This window comes from Schistocerca serialis, chromosome 7, assembly GCF_023864345.2.
Source record: "Schistocerca serialis cubense isolate TAMUIC-IGC-003099 chromosome 7, iqSchSeri2.2, whole genome shotgun sequence".
NCBI classification, from domain to species: domain Eukaryota; kingdom Metazoa; phylum Arthropoda; class Insecta; order Orthoptera; family Acrididae; genus Schistocerca; species Schistocerca serialis.
This window is the reverse complement of record NC_064644.1, coordinates 599106568-599128690: the sequence shown is the minus strand read 5'-3', so window position 1 is coordinate 599128690 and position 22123 is coordinate 599106568. Positions and strand designations below refer to the sequence as shown.

Below are 22123 nucleotides of genomic sequence, written 5' to 3'. Positions count from 1 at the left end.
CTTGGTGCACAGCCAGCACATCTTGGCACAGTGTTCCACCGTCCGGGTTATCTGGATACTTCCCACCAACACCAACCTATCCGAACTCCGGAGATGGGAACTTGCCCTTCAGTATATCCTCTCTTCTCGTCATCCGCCAGGCCTCAATCTCCGCTAATTTCAAGTTGCCGCCACTCATACCTCACCTGTCTTTCAACAACTTCTTTGCCTCTACACTTCTGCCTCGACTGACATCTCTGCCCAAACTCTTTGTCTTTAAATATGTCTGCTTGTGTCTGTATGTTTGGATGGATATGTGCGTGTGTGCGAGTGTATACCTGTCCTTATTTCCCCCTAAGGTAAGTCTTTCCGCTCCCGGGATTGGAATGACTCCTTACCCTCTCCCTTAAAACCCACATCCTTTCGTCTTTCCCTCTCCTTCCCTCTTTCCTGATGAGGCAACAGTTTGTTGCGAAAGCTTGAATTTTGTGTGTATGTTTGTGTGTCTGTCGACCTGCCAGCACTTTCATTTGGTAAGTCACTACATCTTTGTGTATATATATATATATATATATATATATATATATATATATATACAAAGATGAGGTGACTTACCGAACAAAAGCGCTGGCAGGTCGATAGACACAGGTTGTTTGTGTGTCTATCGACCTGCCAGCGCTTTTGTTCGGTAAGTCATCTCATCTTTGTTTTTATATATAATTTTTCCCACGTGGAATGTTTCCTTCCATTTTATATATATATATATATATATATATATATATATGTCTGCTTGTGTCTGTGTATGTGTGGATGGATATGTGTGTGTGTGCGCGAGTGTATACCTGTCCTTTTTTCCCCCTAAGGTAAGTCTTTCCGCTCCCGGGATTGGAATGACTCCTTACCCTCTCCCTTAAAACCCATATCCTTTTGTCTTTCCTTCTCCTTCCCTCTTTCCTGACGAGGCAACCATTGGTTGCGAAAGCTAGAATTTTGTGTGTATGTTTGTGTTTGTTTGTGTGTCTATCGACCTGCCAGCGCTTTTGTTTGGTAAGTTTCATCATCTTTCTTTTTAGATATATATATATATATATATATATATATATATATCGGCTTTTCGCAGATGATGCTGTAGTATACAGAGAAGTTGCAGCATTAGAAAATTGTAGCGAAATGCAGGAAGATCTGCAGCAGATAGGCACTAGGCGCAGGGAGTGGCAACTGACCCTTAACATAGACAAATGTGATGTATTGTGAATACATAGAAAGAAGGATCCTTTATTGTATGATTATATGATAGCGGAACAAACACTGGTAGCAGTTACTTCTGTAAAATATCTGGGAGTATGCGTGCGGAACGATTTGAAGTGGAGTGATCATATAAAATTAATTGTTGGTAGGGCGGGTACCAGGTTGAGAGATTCATTGGGAGAGTCCTTAGGAAATTTAGTCCATCAACAAAGGAGGTGGCTTACAAAACACTCGTTCGACCTATACTTGAGTATTGCTCATCAGTGTGGGATTCGTACCAGATCGGGTTGACGGAGCAGATGGAGAAGATCCAAAGGAGAGCGACGCGTTTCGTCACAGGGTTATTTGGTAAGCGTGATAGCGTTACGGAGATGTTTAGCAAACTCAAGTGGCAGACTCTGCAAGAGAGGCGCTCTGCATCGCGGTGTAGCTTGCTGTCCAGGTCTCGAGAGGGTGCGTTTCTGGATGAGGTATTGAATATATTGCTTCCCCCTACTTATACCTCCCGAGGAGATCACGAATGTAAAATTAGAGATTCGAGCGCGCACGGAGGCTTTCCGACAGTCGTTCTTCCCGCGAACCATACGCGACTGGAACAGAAAAGGGAGGTACTGACATTGGCACGTAAAGTGCCCTCCACCACACACCGTTGGGTGGCTTGCGGAGTATAAATGTAGATGTAGATACATTCTGGAGAAAGTGCTTGCCTGCAAGACAAAGATGTTGCAACATCTGAATGAGGTGGAAGATAGGGATGAAGTGAGCACATGATCTAGCTCCCTCATAGTAAAGGCAGCATTGTAACATTCAATATTCCGAAAGGAGAAGGGTATTACCCAAGCTGCCTCCAGTCATTTCCTATGGAGGAAGGTAGGGTGATAGCGGGTGGAGCTCGAAACCTCCACAAAATAGGGGCCTAAGTTGTTGGAGATAGCAATGGAGTCCACAATAACATCATCTGCTATGGTCAAGGTTGGAAACTGGAGAATGGACCTCGGTCCCAGAGAGCCATAGAACGTTGGTCCACACAACAGAAGGAGTGGAACTGTCAAAAGAACTAATAAATGAAATCCAGCTAGCTTCTTTGCTATCCTAAAGAATGCAAAAACACTGTGCACACAATTGTTTATACCAAATCCAGTTCGTCATTGTAGGACGACGGTTAAACCTGTGGAGAGCAGTTCTCCACACACGAACTGCGTAGTGGCTGGCACGCTTCAGTCCACCAAGGGACTGTGACAAGATGCACTAAAATGAAGTGCGAGGTATGGAACATACTGCGGTGGTAATGATAATGTTTGCAAGGCATTCTACCTGGTCATCACAATTGGGGAAATGTTCATCGAAGGTTGCAAGGGAAGAGTAAAGCCTCCAGTTGGCCTGAAAAAACTGCCAGTTGGGTTTACGTGTAGATGAGGTAGGAGTCAGCAATCTGACAGCACATGGGAAAGGGTCGCTTGAGTACGTGCCACAGAGGACGGAACATTCTACCGTATTTACTCGAATCTAAGCCGCACTCCAATCTAAGCCGCACCTGAAAAATGAGACTCGAAATCAAGGAAAAAATATTTTCCCGAATCTAAGCCGCACCTGAAATTTGAGACTCAAAATTCAAGGGGAGAGAAAAATTATAGGCCGCATCTCCAAATCAAAACAAAGTTGGTCCATTGTAATATGAGACACAATTTAGGTCGAATGAATGACTATACAGCTACAGTAGTTTGGTTCGAGTCTTAAGTTAGCAGTTAAGCTTTACCAGGTAGCCATTGCTATGCGTCAGTATTTATACGGGTACCCTTCCTTTTCCACGTGCTTCGTCTGGTTTGAATTGATAGCCTATTTTTCTTTGATCTGATACACGCAGTTTTCTTTGTTAAAGGTGTTTACGTCACTCTAAGCTGCAAATGCGTTACTGTACTGTGTCATGCATTGTTTGTCGCTTTCTGATAGTGCGTGTTTACGGCCTGTCGCTGCTCGCGGCATGGCTTGCTTTTGTGCTTGCTACTGCCGCCCCTTTTACAAAAAAAAAAAAAAAATCGTCTCATTAGCGAAACAATGGCAAGAAACTGCTATTTGTTGTTACTTACACTGCTGCTTTCTTTGATAATGATCAACAAGAACCAAATAATAGACTGCGTATGATAGAAGATGTTCTGAACGAGAGTTTAGCGAAAAATTTTCTCCGTTTGAAAATCTTTGCAGGCGCCTCTTTAGTACATTACATTCTACACAGAAATTAGTGAGATCTTAGATTTAAAAATCTAGTCAATTGTCGTGCTTCGTTTCTGACTATATCACTATTAAGCATAATAATAATATGAATATAAACATGACATGATATGTATATTCTTCCGTGTTTGCTGTTGTCTCACTCTAGTTTCGTAGTTTATTAGGCAGACCGGATTTAAATGAGATAGCAGCAAACATGAAACAATACATGGCAAAATGTTTATATGCGTATTATTCTTATGGTGACGAGAATACTGCACGTGATTCACAATTTATAAAAGTTCCTATTACAACTACCATCTCTTCTCACAAATAGGAAAAAATTCAGAACGCAGAGCTGGCCATATTGACAAACATCCCTAACAGTCTTGCCAGTCGGATTTTCGTAGTACATTGGAAATAGCTCGTCTTCCACCTTTTTTTTACTGACGCAGAGGTTTTGGCGCCAGTATTTATCTTTGTGTCTACAAAGCATGCCTGTGTAGCGCTACATATATTCGATGGCAGAAGTAAGTTGTGGCGGCACCCACCAACTTTTTTCAGAATTTCCGCTGGCTTTGCACTCGATTCTAAGCCGCAGGTGGTTTTTTGGATTACAAAAACCGGAAAAAAAGTGCGGCTTAGATTCGAGTAAATACGGTAAGTGATGGGCAAGCTGGGCAGTGCAGAACAAGAGATCAAAATGGGAATAGGTGTATCCTGAGTCTAAAAGGAACATGGTGCTCCAGTGTTAAGGCAGATGAGGTTGAGCTGACTGAGGTCGGCCAAGACGATACCTATTGGAGAGGTTCTAGAAAAGCCCAAAGGGGATGGTGTGCATTAAAGTCACCATGCAACCAGAAAAAGAGGGGGGCGGGGGTGAGGGAGTTGCCCAATAAGATGGAGGAAAGTCTGCTCTGGTGACACTGAATGACAAAGGGAGGTAAGTGTTGCAAAGAGAAAAGGTGAAATGAAGAAGGATAATGCAGACTGCAATGTCAGGGGTGTGGGCTGGTCATCGGGAGTGCACTGGGAGGAAGAAGGGAAAGAGGAACCTCAAATGCTGAAGTGGAGGAAGGTTAGGCGAAAGAGAGAAGAGGAGGAAGAGGAGATTTGCAGCATGGAAAAGGAAAAGGTGCTGCAAGGCTGGAGCTCCATGGTAGCCAAACCCCAACTCACCAAAGAATGGTGAGCCCCCTGAGGGGGTCCCACTAAGGGTTGTGGGCACTCAAGTCACCCTGTACTTAGAAAGATGGGGGCAGTTGAGAAAATAGTGCAGACAATGCATTCTGGGACACTTCAGAGATGTCTTGACAAGAACAGCCTCCAAATAACAATTCAGTGGCATGTGTTTGCTGTAGAGTCCAGAACATATGTGCAAACACCGCCCAGTGCTCTTTCATAGTCAGTGCAATTTTTAAAATAGCCCAGACAGCTGCAGAGGACAGGAGTCTGCACTGCTGGGAAATAAGTTTCCCGGAGGGCAATGCAAGAAACAAGGGAAATGCATAAAAGATGCCACAGCTCAGTCAAGTGGGAAAAAAACCACTACAGCTCCTCTGGAGGATTGTGCTATTAGTATCCTCCTGGGGTATGAAGGGACCAAGAAGGCAGGCCATGCCTCAGGGCTACCTGCTGTCAATAATTTTGGAGATACACCCATCAACAAACTTTTTCACCAAATCAAGGTGCATTGGGAGGTCAAGGACAATAGGGGCCGCCAGGAACACTGCCTTGGATACAGCAAACATCTGGCAGCATGGAGACTACCAGAATCTACCTCTTTTTGGAGTACAACTATTTGTTTTCATACAATTTAGACTTCTGTGAGGGCTTATCTGCCTGAGATTCTGGGACAGAGGTGGAACACTAATTCCTATGACCTGCAAACTGCTGCACCTTCAGCCATTGGCTGGCATCCTATTGCATGCCAGCAGAGTCCTGGCAACAGAGTGATCTGGTAAGGTGTGCTGGAGGATGGAGCTGCTTCTCTGGCTGAGTGTTTGGGACTGACATCCCCAGTGGATAGGGAATCAACATTTCCAAAAAGAGGAGTGGGGGAAACAGCAGGAGGAGGACATATACCACCAAGGGATCTGCTCGAACAGAGCAGCCCTGACAGCCCAACACAGAAGAGACAGTGGGCGATGGCACAATAATTAAAGATGACGACGTCATCATAGCAGTAGCATATGTAATCATCACAAGTGTATGATGCAGGCGGTTGTATTCCTTCTTGGCCTCTTGATATATGAGGTGTTGAAGGGTCTTGTATTCCTGGATTTTCTTTTCTCATCTGAAAATGGTGCAGTCTGGTGAACAGGGGCAATGGTGCTCCCTGCAGCTGACATAGATGGGGGAGGGCACAAGGAATGTTGGTATGCAACCAACTGCCACAATCCCTACAGATGGAGTTGGCGTTGCAACACGAAGAGGTGTCCAAATCACATGTGTTTGTGGCAAAGCATGGGAGGAGGAATATACGGCTTGACATCACAGTGACGTACCATCACCTTGGCCTCTTCGGGCACAGGACATCTCCAAGACAAAGATGAAACCTCCAGTATCCATTCTGTTACCTATCTAGACACGACAGACAAAATGCTTATCTCATAGCTCCACGTTAGCATGCAACTTGTCCTCAGTCTGTAAAAGGAGGTCTCTGTGGCAAATGATATCCTGTACCATATTCATGACTTCCGGAGGGTTTATATTGACAAACGTCACCCAGTTTGTCAGTGGTGAGCAGCCCCCATGACTGAACAGGTGAGGCCATTATAAGCAGAACAGAGATACTTTTCGTTTTCTAAATCACTGCCACTTCTCCAAACCTGTCCTCGAGGTATTCATCGAAGAATGATGGTTTTGTAGTAAAAACAATCTCCATCTGTCCTACAACAAACCAAGTACTGTGAGGAGTATTTTTTTGCCTTGCCTGAGAGTCTTAAGTTTCTCTCATTACTTAGCCAGGGAAGGGGACTTTTGGGGTAGTATCTCACCACATTGTAATCTCCTCATCATAATACACCAGCTTTAGAAGAGACTGGGGCTATGCGGCCACCAGCAGAAGAAAATTTAATTTTGCTTCACTGCAAATCTTCCACATGGTATCACCCAGTCTGAACAGGGGCTCCCTCCATAGGTGCCACCCAGTGACAACAATGGTTACCTGGCCCACACCCCAGCCATGTGGGTACATGCTCCTTGGCTTGCCTGGTGAGTTTCCACCTGAGGCACGAACAGTGCAATCACAGTACTACAACCGGACTTACTTCCCCACCCCACCCACAATGACAGAATGGCTACTGTGCTAAGTTTTGGGTATAGCACCGTTGCAAGGAAGAAGAGTGCAAAGAAAGAAACATACAAAATGTGGAATGTACACCATGCTGAGTGACTTTCCCTGCATGATCTACACTTCTGTAAAATTTAGAAAAGTAGCAAGACAAACCCAACAAAAGCTGTAGAAGGCCAGAAGGTCAAAAAACAAGTGTCCAAAACACAAACCAGATACAAGCACAATCGGCATCAAGAAGACCATCCAAAGAAAAGGCAGAGAGGGGAAAAAATAGGAGAAAGATAGATTTGCAGCAGAGAAAGGGCTGGGGTCCCACAGTGGCCAAGCATGTACTCACAAAAGAGATGTGAGCTCCATGGAGGGCACATGGGCAGCACAGTGAGCAGCTGGGTGATCCAGCTGTCTCTGTCACTATTCGGCAGTGGTCATTCTTCTGTACAGATAGCCTGACAGTTGCCATGCCCATAAAGAACGTGGCTCAGTGGTTGCAGCATAGTTGGTAGGTCACATGGCTGGCTGCTTTCACAGGCCTTTTGATGATTATGGCGAGACTGTAGTAGGCGGTGTTGGGAGGATATAAGGGACAAATTTGCACCTACGTCTACTGTTGGGACAATGGGCAAGGAGCAGGCATGGAGTAGGGGAAGGCAAGGATAATCCATATTCAATCATTTTTCAGCAGTGTGAACATTATATTATTAATTCTTATACTGATATTTCAGCTGACAACTTTTCAGCCATTCTCAAGGCAAATCACTTGCAAGATTTTAAAAGTACTTTACACTGTTGAGTAAACATGCATATGTCAGAGATAACACTGTTGGTCACAAGCGCGTCGGTCATAGATAAAACTTAATGCATTATCCTTGTTTGGTTTCACTCTTAGATACACAATTTGGAAAGGCAATCGAAAGCATGAGGGTAGAGGTGAAAAGGATGTGGTGGTGGTGGTGGTGGTGGGGGGGATATTTCTCATTCCAGGGCATAATGAGAGAGTCTACACCCTGGCAGAGAATATGTTGCTGCTATAGTTCTGGATGGCACTGAGTCACAAAGGGCATTCTTTTCTGGCGGGACAGTGGATATATGGGGGCTGGTAGGTGACCGGGAAGGACAGGTGTGAGATATCTGTTTCTGGACTAAGTATAGAGCATAATCTTGGGTGTGAAGGCCACCGAGCCTCTTAGCCATATTCGGAGGACATCTCATCACTATAAATGTGACAACCATGAGTGGTTAGGCTGTACAGAAAGAAATCTACGGTGCAGATTGTGTAGCAGCTATCGAAGTGGAGGTTTTATTGGTGGTAAGTTTGATGTGGACAAAAGTACTGATACAGACATTCTTGAAGAGGAGGTTGACATCAAAGAAGGTGGCTTGTTGGGTTGATGATGACAAAATGAAATGAATGGTGGATATACTGTTCAAGGTCTGGAGGTTTGTGGATAAGGTATCCTCATACTCAGTCCAGATCATGAAGATTTCATCAACAAATTTTAACCAGGTGTGGGGTTTGGAATTCTGGGTGGTTAAGTATGGATTTCTTTTGACAGCCCATGAACAGATTGGCACAGGATGGTGTCATGCTTCCTACTCACTTCACCTGGCCCTCCTCAGCCCAACAAGCCCCCTTCCTTGATGTCAAGCTCCATCTCAAAGATGGCTGTATCAGTACCTCCATTCATATCAAACATACTAACCAACAACAATACCTTCAATCAACCCACTGCCATTCATTCCACACCACAAAGTATCTTTCATACAGCCTAGCAATATATTGTGGTCCCATCTGTAGTGACCAGTAGTCATCCTCCAAATATGCCAAGAGTGTCAGTGAGGACTTTACATAATTACTTCTCCCACATTGTCCAGAAACGGATTTCTAGTCACCTACACTCACTCACTAAACCACTCCAGCCAGAAAGTAGCATCCCCTCATGTCTGACAATCACATTCTCTGCCAGGGTTTCTATTACTACTTGTTGTGCCCTGCAGCGAGTAATATTCTCCCACCACTCTCTTCACCCCTCCCATTGTGGTATTCCACCACCCATCCAAACTACACACTATCCTGGCCTGTCCCTATTCCTTTTTTTTTTTTTTTTTTTTCCTTCACAGCACTGTCGTATTTTGTTACTAAAATTTTAAATGTGAAGAACATATTTTACAGTAAATCTCAGATGAGAGCTTCACAAAATTATATGGAGGATACAGTCATTGTGTCTTGAAATATGGGATACAAAAGAATAATTCTTTTTTGCGATATTGATTTTAATCGAGTAGTATCAGGTTTAATCCCCACAGTCCTAGAAGGCTTATCTGTCAATTCTTTCAACTCTGGCAATATTTGTTAATGTTAGAAATGCAGAATCATGGTTCAGAGCCGATGTCACAGTGTAGGTCCCCACAACAGGCTGGATTAAGTCTGTTCAAAGACAAGATGAAGGCAACAACATGCAACTTCCAACTGGGGCATGCCTCACAAAACACTGTGGTGTTCAAGCCAAAATCTTTAAAATCATTTGAGAAAGACTGCACATCGGCTGGCTTGTGTGACTTGCTTTTCATGCAGTCAACCTAGCCCAACAGGTTCTACACCAAGTAGGCATGGTGTTATCATCACCTGATAGTGTGCTCAGCACATGCTGACAACAAGGCTTTCCTTCACACTGTACCAAACTAATTTTAAAAGTGCTATAGTCGTCATGAGAGCATTACAGAAATACTCAACGAGCTCCAGTGGTAGATGCAACAAAAGAGGCGTTGTGCATCATGGAGTGGTTTACTGTTGACATTTTGAGGTAGTACATTTCGGGAGGACTCAGAAAACTTAATTTCTCCCATATATGTCTCAGGAAATGACCACGAGAAAATACGAGGAATTAGATACATAGGTTTACCAATAATCATTCTTCTCACATGCCATTAGTGAACAGAACAGGGAAGGGGGGATCAAAAAGTGGTACCAGAAATACCCTCCACCACACACCATCAGCTGCCTTGCAGAATATAAGATGAAGATGATGATGTGAATTTTTACAAATTTAATTTTCCTGCAAACTATACTTGTTCAATCTGAACTGGTGACAAATCATTTTATGTCGAATTAGGAATATTACAGATATATAAACTCACCGATTCAAAAAGAGCACCGTTCAGGCCAATATTTCCACTTGGTGTAAGGCCAAGTCCACCGACCAAACCTGCACACATATCTGACAAGATATCACCATACAGATTGGGCATCACCAGAACATCATATTTATTGGGATCCTGAACCATTGTCAGGCATACCGTGTCCAAATATTTCTCTTCAAATTTTACGTCAGGGTGATTTTCAGCTGCTTCACGGCAACAACGCAGGAAAAGACCATCTGACATCCGCCTGCAACACAATACTAACAGCTAAGCTTTAATACTTTAATTAGAAACCTTACAAGATAAAAATGTATAACAGCTAGCAAGAACAGTAATTATCAAATACATTACAATCTAAAATCTACTCTTGACATAGCACTTGAACGGCAATTTGTTTTGACTGATTATGGTGCATTCAAAGGGAATTTATAAAGTAAGAATTTTTTCATTAAGGAATTATAAAATTTTATATTTGCAAGTAAATGGTGGACTACTCATTTGAAAAGTAAGCATTTTCTGACACACACACACACACACACACACACACACACACACACACACACACACAAGAGGGAGAGAGGAGAGAGAGAGAGAGAGAGAGGGAGGAGAGAGGAGAGAGAGAGAGAGAGAGAGAGAGAGAGAGAGAGAGAGAGAGAGGGGGGGGGGGGCAGGATGGGAGGGAGGAGGAGCTGGAGTTTTGACACTGCCGGCTAACCATACAACAGAAATATGAAGGTCATTTGAGACTTACAAATGAAATGGAATGGTGTTTTAGGAAGCTATTTGAACATCACATTTTGTTGGCCTGAAAACTTTGTGTGTTGTGCAAAATAGAGGAGCTGTAATAATTAGCAGGTTCTGCACCTTCTACACAAAATAAATTGCCTTTACTTTCTGATACTTGATAATATGTTACATACACCAAGTCAGCAATTTTTGTTACTCAGCTTGTTAGCATCAGCCTATTAAATTAATTTGTAACGGTATGTACAGAAGGTATTCGTTCTTCATTTTCTGTATGCCTTGTTATACAGCCAATAAGATTTCATACACCAAGGAGCTAATTTATACATGGTCTTAAACTACATGTGCTTCAAATTTTTATTCACATGCATATACACTGTGCTATGATATCTGATAACGGAATACATACAAATACTAAAACCATAGAATATTTAGGGGTCGGTCCATGTGACATCAACCAATGGTCTGATTCTTGACACCAAAGACTTTTGATAATTTTTTGCACATTTGTAGCAATAGTAGCAGCAGCAGTTTACATGAAAAATTCCAATTTAAATTTTTTGGACCTCTCATTTTAAAATTATTTTTAAGATCTCCAAAACTGTGATTTTTTAGGTTCTTAAACACTAAAGCCCCCTCATCTTAGAAACTATTTGACTTACAAACCTAAAATTTGTACCATTTCATTCAGTTCCTCCTAAGCTTTGAAAAAAAGTGTCCCTTTGATATTCACAGAAATGCCAAATTTAAATTATTTTTTAATTTTGAAAATTTCAAAATCTGATTTTTGTTTAAAAAAGAAAAGACATTGTGTGTATGCAATACACATTATTTGTTAATGGGTGCAGCAAATTTCATCATTGTTTTGAAGTGGGAATCTATTAAATTTTATTTAATTCGTAAGCACAGTACCTGTGCATAGTTTTTATGGCTCTGAACTTGTTACTAACAAGGGAAACTCCCCATCGCAATTCCTCAGATTTAGTAGTAAAATGGCCTAGTGATAGCCTGTCAAAAACTGAACACAGATCAAGCACGGAAACAGGAAGAAGTTGTACTGAACTGTGAAAAAGGAAGCCAAATATAAACAGTTAACAGTCCAAACTCAAGATGTGCAACACAGCGCGAACTGCATGAGCCACGGCCTTGTAATTATGTGGTAACAGTGTTGGAATACAGAGTGGAAGATCCGTGTTCATCTCCCTCGTGCCCCCTTCCCCCTCCCCACAAAATTATGATCTTTTCATCTGGTCATTGACATGTCTGTTCTCCTCCTGTAGTCTTGTCAATAGCCATACTACACATTGGCTGCAGAATGTGAGTTGTGTTGGTACGAATATATTATCGTTGCAAGTAAATGTGATGAATTGTGAGAATAGGCGAGAGGCTGCAAAGACCTCTTACAGAAATGAAAACAACAAACTGGTGTGAAGTACATTGTTACAATGGAGGAATTCAAGAGTCAAAACTTCCAAAACTGAATGCAAGGGTCTTAACATGTGGTACTTATGTAGAACAAGTAGGAGGAACACACAACTGGAGGCTCCTTCTTTACACCTTGCTGTTGCAAACATATTGTACACCCCAACACAAGCACAAATTTAAATACAATGAACAGACATGTCAATGACTGGATAGACAGTTCATAATTTTGTGGGAAAAAAAGGGGGGGGGGGGGGCACAAATGAAATCTGAGCACGGATCTCCCCCTCACAGTTCAACACCATGACCACACAACCATGATACAGAGATGACTCGAATTCGCTCTATGTTGCACATCATCAGCTTGGACCATTCACTGTTTCTATTTTGCTTCTTTTTTTGTAGTTCAGTACACCTTCTTCCCATTTTCATGCTTAATCTGTATTCAGTTTTTGATGGACTGTCCACTGGGATATCTTACGAGTAAATCTGAGGGAGGTGCGATGGGGAATTTCCCTTTTAATGTGAAAAAAAAAATAAAAAAAATTATATATATCTCAGCAACGGTTGGTTGCGAAAGCTTGAATTTTGTGTGTATGTTTGTGTTTGTTTGTTTTTGTGTCTATCAACCTGCCAGCGCTTTCGTTTGGTAAGTCACATCATCTTTGTTTTTAGATATATTTTTCCCACGTGGAATGTTTCCCTCTATTTTATATATAATATATATAAAATAGAGGGAAACAATCCACGCTGGAAAAATATATTTAAAAACAAAGATGATGTGACTTACCATACGAAAGCGCTGGCAGGCCGATAGAAAAACAGACAGACACATACATACACACAAAATTTAAGCTTTCGCAACAAACTGTTGCCTCATCAGGAAAGAGGGAAGGAGAGGGAAAGACGAAAGAAAGTGGGTTTTAAGGGAGAGGGTAAGGAGTCATTCGAATCCCGGGAGCGGAAAGACTTACCTTAGAGGGAAAAAAGGGACGGGTACACACACACACTATATATATATATATATATATATATATATATATATATATATATATATATATATATATATATATATATATATATATAAAAATTCTTTACAAATGTCTGCTTGTGTCTGTGTATGTGCGCATGGATGTGTGCGCGCGCGTATACCTGTCCTTTTTTCCCCCCCCTAAGGTAAGTCTTTCCGCTCCCAGGATTGGAATGACTCCTTACCCTCTCCCTAAAACCCACATCCTTTTGTCTTTCCCTCTCCGTCCCTCTGTCCCGATGAAGCAACCATTGGTTGCGAAAGCTTGAATTTTGTGTGTATGTTTGTGTTTGTTTGTGTGTCTATCAACCTGCACTGCCAGCACATTCGTTTGGTAAGTCACATCATCTTTGTTTTTAGATATATATATGGGTTCCAGGATGGACCCCTCGTACGCCAACCGATTCATGGGTCCTTTAGAGGAAGCCTTCTTGGTTACCCAGGCCTGCCAACCCAAAGTTTGGTACAGATTTATTGATGACATCTTCATGATCTGGACTCACGGTGAAGAACAACTCCAGAATTTCCTCTCCAACCTCAACTCCTTTGGTTCCATCAGATTCACCTGGTCCTACTCCAAATCCCATGCCACTTTCCTTGACGTTGACCTCCATCTGTCCAATAGCCAGCTTCACACGTCTGTCCACATCAAACCCACCAACAAGCAACAGTACCTCCATTACGACAGCTGCCACCCATTCCACATCAAACGGTACCTTCCCTATAGCCTAGGTCTTCGTGGCAAACAAATCTGCTCCAGTCCGGAACCCCTGAACCATTACACCAACAACCTGAAAACAGCTTTCGCATCCCGCAACTACCCTCCGGACCTGGTACAGAAGCAAATAACCAGAGCCACTTCCTCATCCCCTCAAACCCAGAACCTCCCACAGAAGAACCACAAAACTGCCCCGCTTGTGACAGGATACTTTCCGGGACTGGATCAGACTCTGAATGTGGCTCTCCAGCAGGGATACGACTTCCTCAAATCCTGCCCTGAAATGAGATCCATCCTTCATGAAATCCTCCCCACTCCACCAAGAGTGTCTTTCCGTCGTCCATCTAACCTTCGTAACCTCTTAGTTCATCCCTATGAAATCAGCAAACCACATTCCCTACCCTCTGGCTCCTACCCTTGTAACTGCCCCCAGTGTAAAACCTGTACCATGCACCCTCCCACTACCACCTTCTCCAGTCCTGTACCTCAGAAGGTGTACACGATCAAAGGCAGAGCCACATGTGAAAGCACCCACGTGATTTACCAACTGACCTGCCTACACTGTGGAGCTTTCTATGTGGGAATGACCAGCAACAAACTGTCCATTCGCATGAATGGACACAGGCAGACAGTGTTTGTTGGTAATGAGGATCACCCTGTGGCTAAACATGCCTTGGTGCACGGCCAGCACATCTTGGCACAGTGTTACACCGTCCGGGTCATCTGGATACTTCCCACTAACACCAACCTGTCAGAACTCTGGAGATGGGAACTTGCCCTTCAGTATATCCTCTCTTCTTGTTATCTGCCAGGCCTCAACCTCCGCTAATTTCAAGTTGCCGTCGCTCCTACCTCACCTGTCTTTCCACAATATCTTTGCCTCTGTACTTCCGCCTCCACTGACATCTCTGCCCAAACTCTTTGCCTTTACAAATGTCTTCTTGTGTCTGCTTATGTGCGGATGGATATGTGTGTGTGCGCGCGCGAGTGTATACCTGTCCTTTTTTCCCCCTAAGGTAAGTCTTTCCGCTCCCGGGATTGGAATGACTCCTTACCCTCTCCCTTAAAACCCACATCCTTTCGTATTGCCCTCTCCTTCCCTCTTTCCTGATGAAGCAACCATTGGTTGCAAAAGCTTGAATTTTGTGCGTATGTTTGTGTCACAATCAACCTGCCAGTGCTTTCGTTTGGTAAGTCACATCATCTTTGTTTTTAGATATATTTTTCCCACGTGGAATGTTTCCCGCTGGCAGGTCGATAGACACACAAACAAACACAAACATACACACAAAATTCAAGCTTTCGCAACAAACGGTTGCTTCATCAAGAAAGAGGGAAGGAGAGGGAAAGATGAAAGGATGTGGGTTTTAAGGGAGAGCGTAAGAAGTCATTCCAATCCCGAGAGCGGAAAGACTTACCTTAGGGGGAAAAAAGGACAGGTATACACTCGCACTCACACACACATCCATTCGCACATACACAGACACAAGCAGACATTTGTAAAGGCAAAGAGTTTGGGCAGAGACGTCAGTCGAGGCGGAAGTACAGAGGAAAAGATGTTGAATGACAGGTGAGGTATGAGCGGCGGCGAATTGAAATTAGCGGAGATTGAGGCCTGGCGGATAACGAGAAGAGAGGATATACTGAAGGGCAAGTTCCCATCTCCGGAGTTCTGACAGGTTGGTGTTAGTGGGAACTATCCAGATAACCCGGACGGTGGAACACTGTGCCAAGATGTGCTGGCCCTGTACCAAGGCATGTTTAGCCACAGGGTGATCCTCATTACCAACAAACACTGTCTGCCTGTGTCCATTCAAGTGAATGGACAGTTTGTTGCTGGTCATTCCCACATAGAAAGCTTCACAGTGTAGGCAGGTCAGTTGGTAAATCACATGGGTGCTTTCACACGTGGCTCTGCCTTTGATTGTGTACACCTTCCGGGTTACAGGACTGGAGTAGGTGGTGGTGGTGGTGGTGGGAGGGTGCATGGGACAGGTTTTACACTGGGGGCAGTTACAAGGGTAGGAGCCAGAGGGTAGGGAAGGTGGTTTGGGGATTTCATAGGGACGAACTAAGAGGTTATGAAGGTTAGGTGGACGGCAGAAAGACACTCTTGGTGGAGTGGGGAGGATTTCATGAAGGATGGATCTCATTTCAGGGCAGGATTTGAGGAAGTCATATCCCTGCTGGAGAGCCACATTCAGAGTCTGATCCAGTCCCGGAAAGTATCCTGTCACAAGTGGGGCACTTTTGGGGTTGTTCTGTGGAAGGTTCTGGGTTTGAGGGGATGAGGAAGTGGCTCTGGTTATTTGCTTCTGTACCAGGTCCGGAGGGTAGTTGCAGGATGCAAAAGCTGTTTTCAGGTTGTTGGTGTAATGGTTCAGGGATTCCGGACTGGAGCAGATTTGTTTGCCACGAAGACCTAGGCTGTAAGGAAGGGACCGTTTGATGTGGAATGGGTGGCAGCTGTCATAATGGAGGTACTGTTGCTTGTTGGTGGGTTTGATGTGGATGGACGTGTGAATCTGGCCATTGGACAGGTGGAGGTCAACGTCAAGGAAAGTGGCATGGGATTTGGAGTAGGACCAGGTGAATCTGATAGAACCAAAGGAGTTGAGGTTGGAGAGGAAATTCTGGAGTTCTTCTTCACTGTGAGTCCAGATCATGAAGATGTCATCAATAAATCTGTACCAAACTTTGGGTTGGCAGGCCTGGGTAACCAAGAAGGCTTCCTCTAAGGGACCCATGAATAGGTTGGCGTACGAGGGGGCCATCCTGGTACCCATGGCTGTTCCCTTTAATTGTTGGTATGTCTGGCCTTCGAAAGTGAAGTTGTGGGTCAGGATGAAGCTGGCTAAGGTAACGAGGAAAGAGGTTTTAGGTAGGGTCGCAGGTGTGTGTGTCCTGCTGTCACAGGGTGAGTAGATTTTTTATCTATCAATTAAATTATTTTGTCAAAATTGATTGTTTTTGTTATTGTTATAGCAATAGTTTTATGAACCAGCTTCCAAACCAAATGCAGCTGAGATACAGTTGGCAAGAAGAATAGCAGTCAACATTTATTGTACCCTTTGGAATACCTTCATGGAATTTGACACACACATTAATAAACAATGCATGACTAACATACCTTTTTTCTAAAAAGATCAGATATTGAAATTTTCAAAATTTAAAAAACTTTTGGTTCGGGAAAATTTTTACATTTTAACGAATTCAGTCAAGCAGTACATACTTTCAAATCCTACAATAAATTGAATAAAATGCTATAAATTTCAAGTCTGAACATCAAATATTTTAGAGATATGGCCATATCAAGGTTTCGTAACTTGGTGAAAATCATACTATTTCAGAATGTTAAAATTAAATGACCAAAGAACCTTTACTTTTTGATTTTATCTTTATTTGATAGAATAAAATGACAAGAAATTACAAAATTGAAAATCATCAAGGCTCATTTATTTTCTATATTGCTGATTTCACCTGCAATGACTCTTAGACATAATCAAACTCAACATTGTAAAGAGAGACAAATAAATGATTACACCATTAAAGTACATACATGATGTTAGCTTTATGTACTGCAGTAACCTTCTTGCGGCCATTCTCTTTTGCGTACTGGAAGGCAAATTCCGCTACTCGTCGAGATGCTTCCTCTGTAATAAGCTTTATACTTTGTACAACCCCATCCACAATTTCATGTTCAATACCAGAGTATTCACCCTCTGTATTTTCACGAATGGTAATAACATTAACATCATCATAAAGTGTCCGATAGCCTTCCAGCGACCTACAAGGCCGCACATTTGCATACAAGTTAAATTCTCTGGAAATAAGAATGTGCAAGTAATCAAAATTTAATTAATAAAATATTATAACACTTTTAAAGTAATACAGTATAAAATGAAATGCATAAAAAATAAAAACACCTTTAATTAATGTGCTACATTGTTACACATCACCACTGTATTAAATAGGTATAATAATATTGCTCAATGAAATAAATAGGAAGTTTACTGCAAGTACTGCACATTAAAAAGAAATCTGATGTGATGCAGAAAAAGAAAACTGCTTCCATGGTTCTTGGGAGTACTGCCAAGATCCAATCACCAAAATATCCAAAAGTGAACTTTTAACAACTCGATTTGGCAATACACTCGAGAACTGTGGAAGCAGCGCACATGCTGAGAAAGTCTCAGATCGCAAAAAAAGAAAACTGTTCCAATGGAAATTACTGTACCAAGTTGACCAGCAAGATACAGACAGGTGAACTGTTTCATTACGGAAATCAGTATCCCATATTCAACTCCACAATGAAAAATTGACACTTTTCAGAATAACTACAAAGTCCACTAATTCACCCCACCACCAGTTTTCAAAATGGATGGGTTATTATCAATCATTTTTCTTTCATGAAACACTATTCATAGTTACTGGCAAACACAGAACTGAAATGGTTGTAACACACTAAGGCAAATTATCTATGGGTGAATGGAGCAACATGTTGAAACCAGCTTGTATGAGGACTTGGATTCCAGAGAAATTTTCCGTGGAGTGGTTGCAAAACCACTCACAGATGCCAGGCACACTATTTCCTAACTACTGTTCGACAAATACACCAGTGGACTTGCGCTGTATGTACCTTCCAGTTAACTAGATGCAAACACACCTTATTCATTGACATCACATTGGTTTAAATACAGTGTTGGAGGGAAGAGGTAGTTTCCAACACTGCATCACAGGATTCTACCAGACACCGCACAGCCTTTGCCATTACTGAAGATAAATATTTTATTTTTTATTTACTCTAGCAGTTTTAAATATCTGTTAGTAACAGTGTTGCTAAAAGACAAATAATCATTATCAGATCCTATTTGACCTTACAAGGGTTCTGCAATCTAGTAAATGCACTTTACAGCAAACTGTACTCTGGCTGCAGGGCAATGACGACGAATCGGGTAATGACTTTTGTATTTACAGTGATATGGAAACAGGCAGCGTGTAAACAAGAGAAGAAAATACTGATACTGAGCAAGAAGGGTACTCCAGTGATAGTGATAATTATGTTGGTGAATGTTTGCTACAGGTGAAAACTGATACGATATGGTCAAAACGTGTCCACCAAAAGATGTTCAAACTTAACAAAAAAACGTTATCATTTACTGGGAGTGAAACTTGCCACGAAGAATTGCAGAACAACAATGGAATGTTGGGAACACTTTTTCGACAATTAGCTGCTTCCTAGCATTGTTGAGTACACAAATAATGAGAGATCTGGCATACAGGGTCATTATTTGAGAGAAAGGAATGCTCATCTGACAGATGTAACTCAAATAAAGGCTTTATTAGAAATACTGTATTTGTGTGCGACAATAAAAGACAACCGTACACACACCCATGATATATGGGTCACCAATAAAATGCGAACTGGGTTACACCATCTGATAAAAGACTCAAAGACAATTTAGGTACCTCTCATTCTGATTGAGGTTCAACAAAAGGGATACGCAAGAGGAAGGAAAGAAGGTTGATAATTTAGCACCTATGCATGAACTGTTTGTTTACTTTGTGGAAAATGGTAAAAATGCTTATTCAGTACTGCACTATTGATGAAAAGCTAGGAGCTTTCAGAGGCAAGTCTTTCTTCAGGCAGTACGTCCCTAACAAACCAAATAAATATGGGCTAAAAATATTTGCTTTGGTGGATGGTAGGATATATTCATCGCCAACCTGGAAATATATGCTGGTAAATAGCCTGCAGGGTCATTTGTCATTATCAACAAACCAACAAATGTTGTAAAATACCTCACTTCCTCAGGAACTTGGCATCAACACCATGTGGATTTCAGAAAAACAACTCTAATACCAATGTCACTAAGAGAACCAAGGCAGTTTTTATAGCCTCCATAACGCATCATGATAATGCAAATGATGCTACGTCTGGTGGTAAGAAGAAAACAAAAATTACAATCTTTTATAATGCAACCAAATTAGGAGCAGATTCTATCAGCTGTGCACTATGTATAATGTATCCAGAAAGACCTACAGATGGCCTACAGCGATTTTTATAGCATGATAAACACTGCAGCAATAAATGCACAAATAATATATCATGCACATAATACTGATGCTAACAACAAGTGTAGCGAATTTCTGAAACTCCTAGCAAGTAATCTAACAGACGATTATTTGCATCAATGTTCCCAGTGTTCATCATTGACAAGAAATCTCACACAAGGTATACAGTCTTCTTCCAAATGATGACGCAAGTGCATTCCAGATAAGAGCACCGTGGTCAAAGAGAAATGGTGGTGCTTCAAAAAACCAATACATTAAGTCAACATTCTGCAACTGTAAGAAATTTCTCTGTTTACATCATGTGCAGCAAATATGCACTGACTGCTAATTATACAGCTTACTAAATGTGATATTTTTGTTACAGATTATGTAATGATTTAAACAGGAATGCTTCCATGTAAGGAATGTAACACAATTTTCAGAAAAATGTGTGATAATAGTTTTTCACCTTTATGATGACAGATTAAAAACTGTGTAATGTAAAAATCAACAGTTTAGTGGTTTACATTTATACTTAAAAATCACAAAAAATACAATACATTACATTGGTTAGAATGTCTATATCTTTCATTTCAATGAATTAGTACACTTACACTCTTACATTTGCACAGATTGAACTAATTCCACATATTTAATGCAATAACACTGTTGGCATCTGTGGGACTGTGTGTGAAATACAACGAAACAGTATCCCACACGGCAACATGCTATTTATATCATTTATAAAATTACAACTTTTGATAATGCTGAGAAACATTCTGAAGTTATCAAATACAAAACAACTGAGTGAAAGGTTACCTATAACTTCTACACTAAGGTGTTCATAACAGGTAGTAAGATGAACATAAAAGTTAAACAATGATAATGAAATGCAGTTAAGTAAATGAGGTGGTGGGGGCAGCAGATTACAAAATGGCACACTAAAACTAGGTGAGTCCTGTGCTTTGGGCAGCAAAATAACTGAAGGTGGCCAAAATCCAGAGAAAATAAATTGTAGATGCAATAAACATGGAGCTTTTCTCAAAGTATTTGAAATGTTGCATTATATAGAAACCAAACCCATGGAACATTTTTAAATTCCCTCCAATGATATTTTATGCCAATCATAATGAAAACTACCTTATTTATACATCAGTTGACATCAATGGAAAATAAAAGCTGAATCCATAACCTGCAACGTAATATTATACAAACTAACAGACACAGTAATCAGAGGATTAAAAGAGGTGCATCATACAGCTACAAAACAAACGTATGTTCTGGTGCTGTGTACTTCAAGTCCAATCGCACATTCACAGCCTGTTAGCTTCACCTGTAGTTACCTGTTATGCAGATGTTCATGCACTGTGCTCCCATATGTGAGATCTGATTCCACTTTAACACAACAACACTCCAGGAGAGGACGGTACACCATCAAATATGAGACTAACTAATCTGGTAAAATAGTGATATCTTGTTGAGCCCTAGTGTCCTCCAATTTGACTAGTGTACATGGGTTAAAGCCATTACGGGAAGTTAACACTGCATTAATCAGAATTTCTGAAGATTATGCACCCAGAAACTACTCCCAATTGCGTCAGCCCTTCCACTTCCAACGTAGTAGTTAAACACACAGAAAATATGGCTGCACAAGTGTGTGCCGTACAGTTTCTGCTACCTGCCTCACAAGCTCTACTCTGTGGCACACTGGACTTAGAAATGAGACATCAGGATAGTTTTGGATCTGCTCACAATAAGTCACGTTCTCCGACCAAAATAATCTGAATCCACATTCGCTACCAGAAAGCCATCAGTGACATTATTGACAACACTTAGGTAGTCTAGAACTAAATAAGCAACTTCGCGCAACTTACTGACAGTAGCCTGAGCAATGGCATATTATGCAACATGAGCTTTGTATACCACACTATCTTTGTTCAAGTCTGCCAAATATTCTCACTATCAAAACACAATTCCATCAACAACAATTAAAAGCACTTCTTACTTATATACATTTTATCAGACAATTTATAATGAGCAAAGAAAATGCTTGTTACGCAAGTGAGGTGGAACTGCCAGATGTCAGCCAACATGCATTACCAGGGTGTATACATGGACAAGGAAAAAAAAAATTCCCGGATTTTTCCCAGATTTCCCGGTTAAAAATACACTTTCTCCGGGGTGACAGTATTCAATCCACACGCGTACAATTTCCCGGCACTTTAGAAAACGAAAATCAGGGAAAAAGATACGGATTGGAAATATCTTTGATGTGCAGCAACAT

General features: G+C 41.6%; 1 protein-coding gene across 1 annotated transcript in view; it reads right to left on the bottom strand.

The window, feature by feature from the left end:
* Window positions 1-22123, bottom strand: part of LOC126412423 (probable isocitrate dehydrogenase [NAD] subunit alpha, mitochondrial) — a 60949-nt gene that overhangs the window by 13671 nt on the left and 25155 nt on the right. Inside the window, exons 4-5 of the mRNA XM_050082018.1 lie at window positions 17345-17608; window positions 9869-10118 (exon numbers count right to left, since the gene is read on the bottom strand). Of these exons, the coding sequence (XP_049937975.1) occupies window positions 9869-10118; window positions 17345-17608 (514 nt within the window). The remainder of the gene's footprint in view (window positions 1-9868; window positions 10119-17344; window positions 17609-22123) is intronic.